General features: G+C 44.2%; 1 protein-coding gene and 1 long non-coding RNA gene across 5 annotated transcripts in view; both read left to right on the top strand.

Annotated features, from left to right (window-relative positions):
* The first annotated feature begins 304 nt into the window (after nt 1-304).
* On the top strand, nt 305-2996 carry LOC120837649. The gene is made up of 3 exons (XR_005714947.3): nt 305-510; nt 2354-2436; nt 2907-2996. It is a non-coding gene; the product is annotated as an uncharacterized LOC120837649 (long non-coding RNA).
* Nucleotides 2997-6000: 3004 nt separating this feature from the next.
* Nucleotides 6001-17508, top strand: part of LOC115314722 — a 33369-nt gene continuing 21861 nt past the window's right edge. For 3 of the 4 annotated variants that reach the window (XM_040207022.3, XM_040207016.3, XM_040207011.3), the window contains exons 1-3: nt 6001-6032; nt 10001-10108; nt 11090-11239. In XM_040207022.3, the coding sequence (XP_040062956.1) occupies nt 6016-6032; nt 10001-10108; nt 11090-11239 (275 nt within the window). In that variant the 5' untranslated portion in view covers nt 6001-6015. Of the gene's footprint in view, nt 6033-9001; nt 10132-11089; nt 11496-17508 lie in introns of those variants that run through there. The other variant, XR_003917584.4, reaches the window with a different exon arrangement.

The following is a 17508-nucleotide window of genomic DNA, read 5'->3' as shown; positions in this document are numbered from 1 at the left end:
AGAACTCACACACATAAAGAAGCAGAACCCATAAAAAACCAGTCCGAGCGAGACATAAGACTTCCTAAAATATGGGCTAATGCAGTATCCTGGTGTAGATCACACAAAATCTGGAGAACCAGGAGAAAAAAGGAGACATTTGACTTTACTTTAGATGCATCATGTGAACAGACCTATTTACGGCGCCCCTCTATCGCGATTTGGTCAGTTTCGGTTTCAGTATTGCAACTTTTACTGGTTTCGGTTTCATATTTTAAGGATCGCGTCTTCGACGCCCCATCGGTAGCGACACCAGTTCTTTGTATTTTTTTTTTTTTTCCGGCATGGTTTCGCCATTTTTGCGACCGTTAGGTTGTTTTTCCGTTTCGCGGTATGGAAATGCCTTTAGAAATGGAAATGTGCTAATTTAATCAAGTTTATCTATCTGTGAAGTTTTCTCTTGTGATGATTATGTTCAAGAAGAGCGCGGAAGGCCGACGACGCAACAGAACGAGCAACTCAACGCAGTTGGTAAGTGTACTTCTTTGTTTGCATTGTACGCGTTGAACGAGAAGTGAACATTATGGAGTTTTAGAATAATCTCGTGGCTGCTGTGCATGCGCAGACCCAAAACAAGCTTCGGACTCTAGCTTTGGGGCCCATTATTTTTCGATAATAGCGTGGTTACCTTAAAAGGCGGCGTACCGCAAAAGGCGGCGCCCACGACATCTCCGTTGATTGCGTCTTCGACGCCGTCGCCCGCTCGGGAACTGCGTGAGTCGCGCTCGGCGACCGCGGTCGGTATGGTCGACGCGTATTGAAAACGTCACAAATCGCTGGATTCACATCTCAAAGCTATCGAGGCGCGTGTACTTACGATCGCGGCAGACATGTAAGCATGCCTGGGTGGTGGATCGTCTGGGCTTCGTAAGTACAACAGAGCAGCTTGGCAGCGACAAAAACAAAACATGCGGCATTGAGTGTAAAAAAACTACAAAAATGTTACTCTGGACAAAAAGCTTGTTTAATTTTCAAGATAAACCGTTCTAACTTTCAAATAAAAGCTGCCGCGACATATTGGTGGCGTTTTAAGCGCGAGATGCTTGCGTTTGGGGGGGTCCCCTTCAGAGAAACGCTATTCTAAAATTCTTCGCCGCAATCCTCGCTATTTTGCCGTCCGTAACGCGCGGTAAAGTAGCGCCCGATATTCTAAAACTCCCTATTTTCTCGTTAAGCTAGAATGTTTTTTTTTTTTCTTTTTTTAACTAGTTGGGTTTGCTTTATCTGTCCTAATGTTTGTATCTATGTGTAGCGTAATGAAAAGTTGCCACTCATTCTGTGTATGGTCCGAGAAAGTGTAGCTCATGTCAACAGAGCACGTATTGAATTCCTAATGCTACTTTCGGTCCGTTGCTTTAGGAAATGTCTTATTGGTCTAGCAGTGTACTGATGTCTTTCAACTATAAATTGATTACATTGACAATACTTCATTATATTTCCGAAGTCAGACTTCCTTGGAATTCGGTTCATGCAGAGACAATATTCCTTTTCAGTCAAAATGGTTGAAGAGGATATCCATCTTTTGTTTTGAAGTTATGGAAGTGGACTAAATTGTACTGTTAGGACAAACTTCGGTCCCCTGGCTTTCTAGAATTGAACTGGGTTTATATTTGTCGGTTAGAACTTTTGATAAAGCAGTTGTTCCTTTTTCCTCTTTTTTTTCTCTTTCATTTTGCAATTGTGATGTGATCAAGCCGAGGGCCGCAGTTATTCCCAAATGAAGCAGCAGCAGTGTGTTCCCAGCTTGCGTCACTTAGATTCATTTCAAGGCATGCCACGAAATTAATGCCCCTGTTCATACACCGTTGGAATTGGGACTGACTTCAAGATGCAGTTCGACACAGTGTTTAAGCGGTATGAAACGTCTGTTGAATGACCTATGCGGTTGTCACAGGTTCGTGGTTGGTCAACCCGAAACGCTTGTCTTCCTCTTCCCAATGGTTTGAAGCTCGGCCGGCATTATACTTTTTCATACTTAGCGTGCAACGCTGTCAAAGCTACTGGCGTGAGTGCGTGGCTTCATCTACGGTTTTGTTTGTGCGAGAAGGCGTGCAAATGATCAACAAGACCAAGCCCCACGCTCGCGCCAGTAGCTTTGACAGCGTTGCACCTTAAGTATGAAAAGGAGTATAGTCTCATCCGAGCTCAAGCCTTTGACGCTCAGGTAAACATGTGCGAGGATTGTAATTGACCCTGCCCCCAAACCACCTATAAACAGCCCAAAATGACAAAAAAGACAAAATTTGTGACAGCGGTGTTCGAGAGAAACTGCAGACGTTTAATTACCCTGCCTGAAACTTTGCAAACATTTCAGTGTGGTTGCACCTGTGTGGGCGAGGTAAATCCACTATGAAAAGACCCTGAAGTGACGCCTTCAGGATGCCGAAAATAATTATGGTAAGTTAGAAATTAACCCACTAGTATACTTCCTAAATATTTGGGCCGGGTGTCGATTAAAAAATTTTAACCCAGTTCATTTGTCACAAATTTTCAGGCATAATATCTTGAAAAGAATGGAACTGCAGATGTTCCAAACTGGCTGAGGTAAATCAGCCTTGCAGTGCACCAAGGTTTACACTGAACATACTTTTGTGTATTGTCCACGAGGTGTAGCTCTTGCATTGAAGTTTTATGTTGTAGTTTCTTCAATGTTTGAACTTTCAGCGCGCCAGCTGGGTAGTGTGTAAATGTTTTTTTTTTATAGCGCAAGCAATATCTTAATCCTGGTGGCAGAAAGTTTCGGCTAGCAGTTGACATGGTTGGACAACGGTGTGCATGCTTGCTTTCTCTGAAGCGGCCAATGAAGCGAAATAACAGCATGTGCGGATTGTTCATGCATTTAATTTTTTGTTTGTTGTTCGTTTCAGACTACATGTGCTCCCAGTACAAGGGGTGGCCCTCCAGGCACTGACGACCAGCATGTCATCTCTGCTGTGCTGTCGAGGGAAATTTAAAGGGTAAATATTGCAGCTGCAGTTTTTTCTATTCTATCCCTGCTACACTTCCTGCGAATTTCTGTGCATACTTGGTCTTTTTGTTTTCATAGTACTGTAAACTTTTGTTATAATCCGTTGCAACTATAGAATAGCACAAGCCCCTCCCACAATTCCCTTTGCTCGCCATGATTGGTGGTGTCCTCTCGGCTCTCCTCCTCTCTAGTGTTTGCTTATTAAAAAGAGTGAAGGGCTTTGTGGGAAGGCCTTCTGCTATTCTAGAGTGGCAACAGAGTATAATGACCTCAGTTAATTTAACCATTTCGAAGAGTCCTAGCAGGCACCCATGCATTTTTATGGGAAGGACTCTGCATCATATTTTGAACCGAGAAAATGACCCCACAAACGGGAAAGCACGGGCTTTCTGCTACAAAATTAACGGAACCAAACTTTGTTTTCAAGATCAGACCGGAAAAAGTCGACTCCTGTCTTAAACGGCGAGTAACAGAAATCCTGTGCTAGTCTCGCCACGTTGGGAAGCTAATGCTATGACCCCCATCTTGATTTCTTTAATGCTTGTTATGGCTGTTTTCACATCTGGTATTTTCACTGTTCTTTGGCCAAAAGTGAGTGGCAGGTCACCATAGGTTTCCAGGAGAAAGTGGTCGCATATGCAGAAATTTCTAGCAAGTTCGTAGCGCAGTGGCACTTCGTCGCAACCGAGGAAAAACTATGGTATTGTTGGTGCAAAACATTAAGCCTCACGACTAGCAGCAACTTAATCATGGATATACTGCACCGTACGGCGTTTATTTGAGCTCTACTCCACTCAAAATATTACAGGGGCACTTAGGTACCCCTTTGTGGATTGAATGCGAAAGCATTGCCATTCCTAACGACACTTCCTTTTTTTTTCCTCTATTGTTAGGAATGGCAATGCTTTCGCATTCCATCCACGTATGTATAACTAAGTGCCCCTCTAATATTTGTATTACGTTACATAATACGGCGTCACACATCATGGTACGTCATGTCGTCACGTGAAGTGTGATGTCATCGAACCGAGGACATATTTTTATGACCATCTTTCGGGCACATCAACGCCGATGCCGTCAAACATGATGAAAAAACAGCCTCAGATAAACAGGGACAAAAAACGGGTAAAGACATGCCATCTTTTGCTGTAATGGGACAAGCTTCTTTTTGAGGGGAGAGTAATGTCGCATTCCGAAGCAGCTGAGATAGCACAGCAGCTAGCATGCCCGGCTCTCACACAGCAGCACCGGGTTCAAATCTCAGCCGTGAAAGTACATTTTATTTTTTCTTTAATCCTCCGTTAACGTTTGGTACAACTCGGATTTTTCGCTCCATGGACATATAATGCTTTGGCATTAAAAAGGCACATCCAGTCAGGAATGTGCCTTTTCGTGTGGTAGGGTCGTACAGCCGCTCACCACTTTGAAAATCACTACTGAAGTACAAGGGGGCGCTAATGATCACCAAATCAGGTTCACGCCATTCATAGGTGAAGGATCCTTTTGCGTGCACTGAAGATTTGTGTGACATTTGCTTTCGTTGATTCATTGGCGCATCTCGCCGTTGATCGCAGTCCTGCACCTGGTTAGCTCTAACGGGCTGGATGGACAGCTCGGCAGACTCGTCGGCTGAATCCTCCGTGTGTAGTTTAGCGTTGCCCTTATACTGCTTCAAGTAGGGATGCATCTGAACAGTGCGCAAAACACATGCCTCTTGCCCACGCTTCTATATTCATTGCTGGTCGCGGCGAAATAGCCAAGTGATGTGCGGCCATGTTTGCCCTAAAAAGTTTGTGAGACATTTTGGATAATGTCGTAATATTTAGTTGTAAGTCACTCAAAAGGTGCGACAAATTTTGTTTTGTTAATACGGATTTCTTCTCGGGTATCGTAAGTTTGCTTTTTAAACTCGGCCTCTGATGTATCGATCCTCCCAATAATTGAAACTTAGTGTGGCGGATCCAGACCTTTGTTTGTTTTGGGGTGGCGGAAAATTTTTAACGATACTATTCTCCCATTCTTTCTTGTTCAAGGGGTTCCACTCAGGGGGGTCCACTCATGTCCAATTGCCTCCGAGAAGGGGGGGGAGGGAGGGGGGTCCCCCCCCCCCTGGATCCGCCACTGTTGTGAAACCTGCAGTTGATACTCACCCATTCGGAGCATGGCTTTATGATCCGCATAGAACCCTATTACCGTTTCCTTCCTGTCCAGTGTGATTAAAAATACTTGTTCAAGATAGTAAACAAACAAAAAAATTAAATAAAAATACACAGGGACAACAAGTAGACATAAAACACTGGCGCCAGTGTTTACCACCACTTATTGTCCACGTGTTTTTTGCGGCGCTTGTCTACGATCATGGATCAGTTGGCCCAAATTGCCATGTTAATTCTGCGAGATGCCTATAAGTCTTAGCTTCTCTATGTTCAAATTTGGTAAACTTCATAAGCGATAACATCTGCTCGCTTATCTTTGGTAGACCTTTTCAAAAGCCGAAATAAAAGAGTGCAATGCAGCAGCAAAAACAGTGAGCGATTGATTCTCGCAGACTCGGGGGCAAAATATACTTTTGCATTATGGTGCCCCTGACAATGTTATTAGTGCCACTCATTAAACTATCAAGGTAGTGTGTAAATTAAGTGCCTGGGTGAGCAAAAATGTAGGAATTGTGAATGTGACCTGCATTTAGGGCTGGTTCACACATACAGTGCAGCGCTAACTCAGTCCTGTTAAGGCAACGAGTCACTGCTACTTCCATGGCTTGTATCGTGTGTTCTGAGGGTCCTCCTTTCCTAAAGGACTGATGTCCCGGTTTGTAATACTGATTCAGCGCTGAGGTAGTGCTGCGCTGTGAACAGGATGCCTTGCGCGGACATTGAAGTTTAGATAAGCAGATCAACGTGTAACTGTGCATCTTTTTTCTTTATAGGTTACCAGTACAAGGTCTCCCATGGACATGAAGGCAGTACAAGGTCTCCCATGGACACAATGGCAGTACAAGGTCCCCCATGGACACGAAAGCAGTGTACCGTATACTCGAATTTTGCATTTTTAATAAACCAGTTATTACTCCTTCACACGGTTTTATGCAGGCATTTTTCGAACACTGCATGCGTATATAGGCATACATAAAAGTGACACTTGCACTCACTTTCCCCTTCCCTCAAAACAACCGTTAGATCCGGACCACATGTTATGCAACCTATTGCCGTCTTTCCCCTTAGAGCCGTCTATCTAGAAACCCACGCTAGGAGTATAATTTCTAATACATTTCATTTGAAAGTCTAGATACACTGCTTTGAGTCTCTGTTGAAAATCAAATGTTAATTTCTACTGCGTTGCAATTCAGGTTTTGATGGGCCATCTCATTTGGTATATTCGGACTCGTCGGAATATACCTAACGAGATGGCACGTCAAAACCTCAAGTACAACGTGGTAGAAAAAAACATTTGATTTTCAACAGAGACTCAAAGCAGTGTATCTAGACTTTCAAATGAGATCTATTAGAAATTCTTATGAGGTGGCACGGCAAAACCGTAATTGAAACGCGGTGGCCAATAGTTTTCGTAAACTCCTTAGGGACTCGTTACAAAAAATCAATTGTTTTTCAACACAGACTCGAAACGGTGTCAATAGACTTTCAAATTATATTCATATGAAATACATTGGAAACTTTATGCGGTAGCTTTGTCGAAACATCAATTGGAACGCGGTGGCCAATAGTTTTCGTAAACTCCTTACGGACTCGTTACAAAACTCGTTTGCATTTCTATTGAGACTCGAAAAGATGTAATGAGTAGACTCCATAAACTGTCAAATGAAATTCATTAAAATTTTTTGTAAGGGCACATGGCCTAAGATTGGATCAATTTTGGTTTTCAGTTGTTAAGCTTTTATACCCATGTCTTACATGCTTGAAATAAGGAAGAATTCTTCTATCAAAGTGTGCTATAAAAAAAATTTGAATTTTGGGTACATTTTTTCGAAAACTGGCTGGCGCTTAAAGGGTTAAGCAAAAAAAGGAAAAATTAACAGATGAATATCTCAAAGCCTGTTGCTTTTTCGGGAACCGTGTCAATTGGGTTGGCTTTTATTAATGGCCACCTTTAAAACTACAATAGACCCTTTCCGGAATTCAGTCTGGCCACTTTGATCACTATCATCATCATCTGAAAACGCCATATGTGCTACACTAATGGCGGACTTCTGTTTACTGATGAAGGAAGTTGAAGATGCTCCTGAGCATCTTCATCTTCAGACCCTCAGGGCTAGGGTGACCAGACGTCCCGTTTTGGCCGGGACAGTCCCGTTTTTCAGGTCCATTTCTGCCGTCCCGTCTTTTTATCCCAATATAGAATCATGTCCCGTTTTCGCAGAAGTACATAGTTTCAAAATTGGCACCAAGCGAGTAGAAGCAAACTGCAACTATGCCTATTCGTTGCAAGTATATTTTACAAAACTAACCGTAGGTACTTTACAATATTTACCCAGAGAGTAAAATTTAGGACTGTTCTTGCCCACAAACACTTTTTCTTTCGCGAGGACGGTAGAAATATTTTTTTTTTAGTTACTGGATATAGCACGGATGTAGAATCATGTAGGAATAGCACGCATGTAGAATTTAATTACATTTTTTCTCAAACTTTAGTACCCCCCCCCCCCCCCCCCCCCTTTACCGCTGGGATGTCTCGTTTTCTACCTTGAGGAATATGGTCACCCTACTCAGGGCCTGAGGACATTGCAGAGGGGAGTGTGTTACAAGGAGACATCAAAAGCAAACAAACAACAATCAAAAGCAAACAAACGACAATCTTAAGAATGAAAAAAATACATAATAATGAAATGCTAAAAGTTAACACTGTTAAGGCATCGTTTAGAAGCGATGGAATCGGATATGGATGCCACAGATGCTGGAAGGTGATTCCATAAGACCGTCGTCTGAGGTATAAATAAATTATAAAAAGTTGTAGTGTTACATTGAGGAATGCCCATCTGTGGATGGTCAAGAAATTATGATATGTAAAGAGGTGTCAGTAACTTGTCACATAGCAGAGGATTATAGTAATAAATTTTGTGGAACAGACACACTGTTAAGATTTCCACGTAATGCAAGGTTAGGTAGGTTCAAACTTATTTTCATTGATGTTACACTGGCAGTGCAGTGATAATTAGCAAGGATGAAACAAACAGATCTGTTCTGAATTGCTTCAAAAGCCAATATCAACACGTTAATGCCAGGGTTCCCAATTCAAGAGGCATATTCCAGCTTAGAGCGCACGAGCGTTTTGTAAAGAAGCACCTTGAGAGATAAGGGAACTGATGAGAAGTTCAGTGTGATTGTTCGCCTGCACTCAAGCACGTAGACCAAAGTATAGGGTGGTCCAAGTCACCAGGATCGATATAAAATGGATCATAGAAATCGACACCTGCACGTAGCAATCTAGACTTTTTGTCAGAGGTGTATTTCACATGTCGCTTTCCTTTTGTAAAATTAGAAAGCGTAGCTCTCTTTCTGTAAAAAATAAGGCCAAGAAACTTGCCAGGGTCTACGGCGGACAGTGACGCAGACGACAGGGGTCTAGTAGCAAGGTGTGTTTGGCGTTCGTATAGATTGATGGGCTACCTCCTTACTGCGACGGCTTGCGACCAAGGTTTTATAAAATGAAGATAATCTTTTTCAAATGTACCTTCGGTTAAAAAATAAATGCGGGCAATAAAAGCAGAACTTAAAGTAAAAAAAAATGTGTCTGCATAACGACAGCGCTTTTGCTGCCAACGTGTCGTCTGCTAGCTTTAGCTGGTCGGCTGCACCGTCGGACGCTGCTCCCGATGCCATCTATGAATACGATCGCCAAACACGCCCTGCTACTGGGCTTGGTCGTCTGGGTCGTTGCCTGCCGTTAACCCTGGCAATTTTCTTGGTCCTATTTTTTGTAATTTTACAAAAAAAAATTGACCCGTGAAATAGATCTTTGACGAAAGGTTTAGATTGCTACGTGCAGGCGCCTGTTTTTATGGTCCATTTTAGATCGATCCTGGTGACTTGGACCACCCTATATATAGAGTATTGTATCGGGCACATAGGGTTTTGTCGAGGGGGGGGACCGCCCATGTCAAAATGGCATAGATGGGGGAGGGGGAGCGGGCAGGGAGAGGAGGTCCCAGCAAAACTGAGGATTTGGGGCTATGTGCTCGTATTGTATATGCAAGTACAGTTGCTGGTGGTGTGAGCTGGAATATGCAAGCGGTGACCGGGCTGCGCAGACCACATAGCCGCAGCAAGTGACTGGCCACAGCCTGGTCGTCACTCATGCTTTCCTGCTTATATCGCTTGCTAATGTATGTATCGAGGTCCTCGTTAGATAAACTTTGTTTCGTGTTAGTACTGGATACCAGAGCAGTTTGAGTGTTGCATTAGAAGGAGGGGGCCAGTCAGGGCCATGTCTTTTTCAAAGTGATATGGCTTGCATGCTCTACTGGACGGTGTTGCACTGTACTCCGCATATTATTCTTAGCACTGAACAGCATCTCTGTTTGACACTATGTGAAATTGCATGCTGTGCATGTTTGCATCTACCGAAGAGCTTAAGCTTCAAATTCGGGCTCAGATTATGAGCCACGAACCAAGAATACGGTGCCGAATTTCTGTATTATTGAAGACGAGCGTATTGGTGAAGGTTCATATCCACACACGAAAGGATAAGAAACGGAAGGTGGACAGGGCCGAAATAGGACCTCTGGAAAGATATCTTGGTTTGTTCTTGTCCACTGCGTTTTTTATTCTTTCATGTGTGCATATGAAAATTTTGTACATTACGATTTATACTGAATTCCTGAAACGGCGAGCATCTAGCGGCATTTATTAGTAATAAATACACCAAACCTTACTTATAGCATGTAAAGTACAAACCGTTATATCATTAAAACAGCCTGCTGGGGTCCTTAACACAAATCCAGTAACTTTACACTGCAGGGATTTCCTTTCGTTTTAGGAGGAGGCTTCATTGGAGACGGTGCGCACTGAAAACTGTGAAACCGCCCAAAGAGAGAGCTTGCCAGATGAAACTTCTCCAGATGACTCCTCTCCAGATGTACCATTGGTAGGCATCGAGCCCTTTGAGCTGTAAGTGTGTTTTAATGGTTGCGACTATAGAGGCTATGTTGTGATACAAGGCAGCCTCGAAATGCTTCTATTCCGCTGTCACTATAGAACGGCGGACAAAGTGGCATCAATGGAAACGCTCATACCAGCTGCACTAGCGTCTCACCGGGTGCCTACCGTACATGTGCGCTTTGCTTAGGGTGGTGACATCTAGCCATTTTGGTTCGCGTCTTTTTATTTATTGTTTGCTTGGATCACATGTCGGCTAGTAGCTTTACCTGCGCGGTGCCGTTTTGTTTCATCTACTTCTTTGACGCATCTCACGTACATGGACCATTGTGTTCTGCTGCGTTCCCTGGGCAATGGAGGAACCAGGCACGTATCCAGGGGGGTCCATGGGGCCCGGCCCCCTCCCCCCCCCCCCCCCCCCCAATATCTTCCATTTTGCTGGGGCCTCCTCTCCCTCCTCCCCCTCATACAGCATTTGGCCTCTGCCCCCCCCCCCTCCCCCTCCCTCTCCCTCCCTCCCTCCCTCCCTCCCTCCCTCTTCCGAAACAAGACCCTGGCTAAGTGCCTGGGAGGAACACGGGCGCTTCACAAGACTGATACACGCATGTGTCCTCACCACATGCAGTTTATTCAGGGAACACAGAGCTGATAGCTCAGGTGGTAAAGCACTTGGCTCACACACAGTAGGCCCATAGTTCGATCCCTGGCAGCGGCAAAGTGTAACAAATGTTTTAGAGCATTCATCAATATCGACGACGGTTTCTCTACACCATCATTTCAAAGGGGGGTGAAGAGCCCATAACAGCTATCGCTTTAAAATGAGGTTGAGAAAAAGCATGTGAGACGCCTATAACATATTTATTGTATTTCTGTTTTTTTGTTTTTTTTTATATGCTTCTACATAGCAACATTTTTTTTCTTTTTTTTTTTTAATAATCATTTTCTTATAAAATAATTGCACTATTTTTAGGCCTTCGTGTTCAGACGACGATGGGAACACCTTCATTTTCCCCAAGCTTGGAGCTCTCCATGATACGATCATCTCTGGCAAACCTCTGACATCTTCATCATTCCGAAAGATTGTGGAGCTCCTCTTTCGTGCAATGGTGAACATAACAGTGTAAGTAAGGTGGTCTCAAAATTCGGACTTATTCCTAGCTTCATCATTTCCAGTTCCTTTCATGGGTGACTTCTTTGTCGGCACCGGTCAACCTTTGTCTTGCTGTATCTTTCTGTATCCAGCTAAACCTATGTGTGATATTTTTCATTACATGTTGGCAGATAGCATTGTTTATGTCAAGGAATGGCATACATTGTATTTTTTTTTCGTTTGTCTTTTAGGGCACAATAAATGTTCAATTTTACACATTCTAATTGATGTCATAATGAGCTTCACTTACTGAAATACTGCTGTGGTTCAGTCAAGGGCTAGACCGCCATGCTTCCAATTAGTAAATAGATATGCTTAAGGAGATGAGTGAAGCGTGTTTCCTGCAATCCTCTGAGACAAAACTTGGTACTTGATCTCCAAACAGGAAAGCTCCACATGCTTCATTTGTAAAAGCCCATTATGTTTATAACTATGGTTTAGCCGTGCAGTACGATGCTTGGGGCCACTGCTTGCTCACTTGAAGTTCGAGAAAGGGCGGCACCGGAAGCACTACCAGTTGCCCTCAGGCTTATGATGTGGCTTGCAAGTAGCTCTTTTGTATTACTTCATGAAGTGAGTTGCGTTCAATGTGACTCGTTCTTCCTTTATCATGTGCCTTGTATGTGATTTGGCAATACCCCCCCAGGTGAAAAAAAGTAAATGTGTTTAGTAAACATGATAAGCTGAGAATCATGATAAGAATATCCAATACTTTATATGATTTTCGTACAATTTAGAATTTCTGATATGTGTATTGGACACATGCCTATAAAATTTTTACTAGGGCCTATGCTTCATTTCAGCTTTCGTCCGAGTGCGGCAGACGCTACCGGCCAATCCAGCATCGGCAGAGTGTCATGTGAGCTTGAACTCCACATAACCAAAACGTTGCATGATACTCTCCCGGCACTGGATTGGCTGGGGTGGCCCAGCATCCACTGGGCCACCCCAGGGGGCGCCCATTTTACGGCAAGCACCCTCTACCAGGGGTGTTTGGCGAGCACCCATTATAAAGGGTGTTTGCCTGAACACCCTAAGGGTGTTAGCCCTGGGACAAACTGATGTACACCCTTAAGGGTGTAAAAACTTTTAGTGTGTGGGGCATTTTCACTCACTTGTGCCAAAATAAACAATACACATTGAACAGAAAATAGGCAACGACGTTTACTTTTAAAGTCATATAATGCATGCAATGCATTATAGAAAATTGGTGACGTAATTGGTAAGAAAATTGGCGCGTCACGTGACATATATTTTCCCGTCAAATTTAGCGGGGAACTGAATAGTTGTAGAAGTCATGTGGCGTCAATTTTTTTGCTAAATTTAGCGGGGAAACTGAATTAGTCTGTATGTCCCGTGACGTCAGGTCACGTGACATCAATTTTCCCGCTAAATTTAGCTGAGAAAATAAATTTGTGTATAGGAGACTCGTGATGTCAATTTCCTGACACCTTTTGGAACTTAGGTACTGTTCACAGAAACCGTCCTTGGGCCAATAGGCGTAAACTTCGGAGGGGGGGGGAGGGGGCATCGGGGCTCGTGCCACCCCTGGTAAGACCCGGGAGGGGCCCGCCCCCCCCCCCCCCCCCCCCCCCCCCCCCCAGGCCTGGGCTATGATCCTTACCAAGACGCTGTTTACGTGCCATGTAACGAGCCTCTAGTAGTGGCATGTAAACAAATAACGCCCACGTTGCCTTTATTGACAAAATACATGGGAAATAGAATCCTGGCATGCTTTCGTTAGCTTCAATAGCACCCCGCCCCCCAAAGAACTTCTCTGCCTGCCTGCCCCCCCCCCCCCCCCCCCCCCCCCTCCGGGAAAATGGAAAGTCTACGCCGCTGCTGGGGCCAGTGACGCGTCTCTGGCCGCTTGGAACAGCGAAGAGGGAAAACAAAAATAATGTGTCGCTTCACTTTTTTGTTGTTCATAATCCGCAGAACTAGACCTCTTTTTGTGGAAACGAAGCCATTCTCCTACAATAGACCAAACATACGAGATAACCGACGAATACAGAAATGGCGAAGTCTTCACGCGGGAAGAAAATAGGCAGATGATAAATGAACAATGCGCGTGGTGGAGAATGACCACGCAGTTAAAACCATTGAATCCAATTAAAAATTTTAATTAGAACAAATCGAAAACACTTATGTAATTTGGATGGGGTCAAACCTATCACTCATCTCAGTTGTTTGTAGATAAATGGTCACCAAAAGTTTGAATCGATTAACTCCAAATGGCATTGAGCCAACGAGTTGGCTGCTGCTACACCCAGTAGACAACTAGCTGAAGAAGACCATTTGCTCTTCACATAGCCACCATAGCATTGAACGATTCTGTTTGGAAAACAGAAAAGGTTCTCTTTTTGGCACTATGTGCGGCAGCCTATCTTGGTGATCCCGTGAGCGATATGTTGCCTAGCAGCGATGGACGGTGAATTTTCACGTGGAGAATGTTGAGCGCAGTTCAGTGTGCAGTTCTCGAACCGACAGTGAAAATGTTGCTCTGGATTCTAGAATACCGACGATAAGGCAAGAAAAGTAGTGTCGCTTCTAGTTTGTAGTTCATCCCACGTGTGCACAAGAGGCAATCGGGCAAAGGTTTTGCTGAAGGGAAAATTAATGTGTGTGGACCACAGGTATTTTTATTGCGAAATAAACTCCTCACTTAATTTTTCTTTGTTTCCTCGCTAGAACGCGTGCAGCATTTTTGCCATTGCAGCAATGATTGCGTGTGTGCAATAAATGTGTTTCCATGTGAGAGGAGCTCGTTTATTACACTGGGCTCTTGAGAAGGCTAATTGTACGTGCAGATTTCCCGCAATAAATATAAGCTGCAGCCCTCTGGAAGGTCGCTCTCCCGCGGTGCACAACGTCGTAGGGTGAAACGCACTTACGGGGGTCTCACGTTTCTGCTTTGCGCAATACTCATACCGTAGTGCGAGGGTTTCCGAACGTTTTAGTTAAGGGGCCGGATTGGGAACCTGTTGAAGTCTCGAGGGCCAGAAAATAGGTAAGGTTACATAGATGAGGAAATACAAAATAAACAGGCCTAAATAAGTTTTTGAATAAAAAAAATTAACTAGAGCAATAAATAAAAACAAGAAAAGTAAGGTGGATGAATATGTATACTCTATTTTAAAACACAATCTGTTGCTAATTATGACATTACAAAATAATTGTGACTCAAAGAACTCCCCAGTCAAAACTCAAAGGTCATATGAACTTTGACATATCAACACGGGGCAGAAGAAGACTGGTGAGAATGCTAGATCTGATGATGACAATATACAAGAGCTATGACATAGATCATAATTAAACAGGCGTAAAACAGGAAACTATGAATGGTGATGACAATGTACAACAAATACTAGGGCGAGAGAACCCGCGTTTTGATGCAGATTTTTCTTCATTATTTCTTATATCTTCGCTTGCGCTTTTAAATCGCGCCGCGGCGCCACCTCGCCCCCTCCCCCCTCTTTTTTATACTCGTTTATTTTTGCATTTGTAGCAGCGGAACCCAAGGTTTGAATACCCCCGTGTTAAGGTAACGAGATTTGTTTTTCGGCTAGTTGGTGCAATTGATTCTGAGGAAACTTGTAACCGTAAAGTGAAGCGCACTTGTGGGTTTCTCGCTTTTCTGTAGTGCACAATACCGTAGTTTAACGTGTTCTCATCGGCTTATCTCTTTCCCGCCAACAGAACATCGTGGGGTAAATAGCACTTGCGTTTTTCTTGTCTTCCCGCAGTGCATATGATCGTAGGGTGAAGCGCACTTATAAGCTCCTCGCTTTTTTTGCAATATTTTGGGGAAAGGACAGTTTAGAAAGCGGTGACTATTTCGACATCCATCATCAAAAGATATAAAAAATTGATTCGACGCATGTGAGATATTCGACGTATGTGACATTTTGACGTAAAACGTCGCTTCACTAATTCAACGTCCTCTGTCAGTGCAGCCGTCGCAGTGGTAGCCGTTTCGTGGTTTCGTTCTGTTTTGTTTCTGATGGTGTTGTCGATATTGTTTTGGCGATAATTAACGGAGTCATGTGTTGTGTACCTAATAAGCTTCGGTCCTAGTTGGCAGTAAAATATGTTATTCAGCGTGTGTGTGGGACTGGCTCGGCAGTTCATCCTTTCAGACGTGACACGCCCGACTTCGATGTTCTGAGCTGCCACTTCATTTCGGCGCACGTCTCACCTGAAATTTTGAATCTGCAACAGAGGCGAGCTGGATACCCCCTGTCTTGCCTGTACGTAACAAGTCTAAGTGCGTACTTTACGTAACACTGAGAAATCGGGCACGCTTTTTACGTCTCCATATCGTGCGAGCGCGTCTTCGTATGGTTACAATCTCGCTTTGCATCTCTCTCCCGCCCCGTTTTTAACCAAGTTTCGTGAGTTCGTTGTTTAGTAGATTTTACTTTTAGTTCGTGTATAACGAGCGGATTAACTACGAAACGATCGAGATGTTAAATAAAAAGTTGTGAATGCAAACATCGCCGATCCTGGATGTTTCTTGACCGGTCCGAACAAAGGTTCTTGCGCGGTTGCACGAGATACGCGTATTTTCCGATCAACTGCAAATTTTCTGACACGACTTTCAGCTCCTTTGTCTTTATAAAGCACGCGAAATAAATCATAAAACGCTGCGGTAGTGCATTCTGTAATGCTGGGCGCAACCAAGCAAACGTTACTACATGCAGAAAAACTTACAAAAATACAACCTCTAGATGTTGCATTTTCAATGCGCGTTGAACCGCGACGCCGCCTGCAAGTAAGATGCTATTTGTTTGAACGCCACTTCGATCACGTTCTAGTCCGAACTTCGAAGCTCCAGAGTTCTAAGTTTGAGATGTCAAAACAAGGAGAAACAAACATTTTGACGGGGGACGTTAATGTGATTTTAAAAATCGAAACTACAGTCATTACAGTCACGTCTTCAATAATATCGAAATTATTTTGAAAGTGGACGTCGAAATAGTCATTACCATTGAAGAACACCTGAAGCGACACTTTGCCGCCATATTAAGCGCAACAACTCGCCTTCGTTCCTTTTTTTTACTTCTTCCTTTTTTTCTTTGTTAGGGGGAAATTTTTTTTTTCTTTTTTCCAGGGTCCGCATATGTTCTTCACGGAGGCCTAGAGCATACTCATCACGTGGGTCCGGACACCACCTGTTCTGTTGTCTGTAAGTCAATCACTCAAAGCCCCTGTGCTCTACAAGTCCAGAAAATGGGAAAGGAAAGGATACGAGGGCGCAGCAGTACAGATGGACAGGCAACAGGCATGCCATTGGCAGGTGACGTGAGGCGTCAAGTTTGACGAGAACCAACGTCAAACAAAAGCAGAGGAGGCGAGGAGGAACGTCGCGATGTTTGCCTGGTGCATGCCTAAGCAGAAGACGGACTGCCGCGGACTTCAACTTTCAGTTTATATGGCGGACAAGTGTCGTCCCAAACACTTCTTTATATTAAGTGAAAGTTGAATTGTGGTGGCCGTTTCGTGGCTTGGACATGCACCAGGCGAAAATCGCGGCTTTCGTCCTCGCCTCCTCTGCTTTTCTTTGACGCTGGTGCTCGTCAGACGTGATGTCATACCACACCTGCCAATGGCGTGCCTGTTGCATGTCCATCTGTACTGCCGCGCCCTCGTATCCTTTCGTTTCCCGTTTTTGGGACTTGAAGAGCAGCGGGGGCCATGAGCCATTAGGGAGTTTTAGAATAACGTACGCAATTTTAGCGCACGCTAGTGCTAAATTTAGCGCCTGTATTACCGCACGCAACGCAAGAGAGTTTTAGAATGAACCTTTTTCAAATACCGACGGCACCAGGCGGTGGCTGCACGAACTAAAAATCGAGGAAGTGACCTACTTGCGCTACCAATCGATATTGGGAGCTACGCTACCCGTTGCTTCGCTCTCTCAGCTGCGTCGCGTGCCCAACGCGACTTTAAAGAGGTGAATCCGTAGCGTCCACCCAAACGTCGTCTTTTTCTTTCCGTCCGCTTTCTTTTTTTGTGTAACACAATTATATATATGCTGCAATTACGTGTTCCACTCGTCGATCTACAGTCTCATTCCGAATTTCCTCGATTTTTCGTGCCAACTTCCACCGCTTGGCATCGGGCGCTCGCGCGTGCGCAGAACGCTTCTCGGAAAAGGTCCATTGCGTTTCTCCGCCGCGGCCCGCGACGCAAAAGCCCAAGCAGCTCGCGCTTGCGACGCCACCAAGATACAGTCA

The sequence above is a fragment of the Ixodes scapularis genome, unplaced genomic scaffold, assembly GCF_016920785.2.
Source record: "Ixodes scapularis isolate PalLabHiFi unplaced genomic scaffold, ASM1692078v2 PGA_scaffold3__209_contigs__length_174095766, whole genome shotgun sequence".
Lineage (NCBI taxonomy): Eukaryota > Metazoa > Arthropoda > Arachnida > Ixodida > Ixodidae > Ixodes > Ixodes scapularis.
Note: the sequence above shows the minus strand (reverse complement) of the source record. Positions and strands in the feature narration are given on the sequence as shown.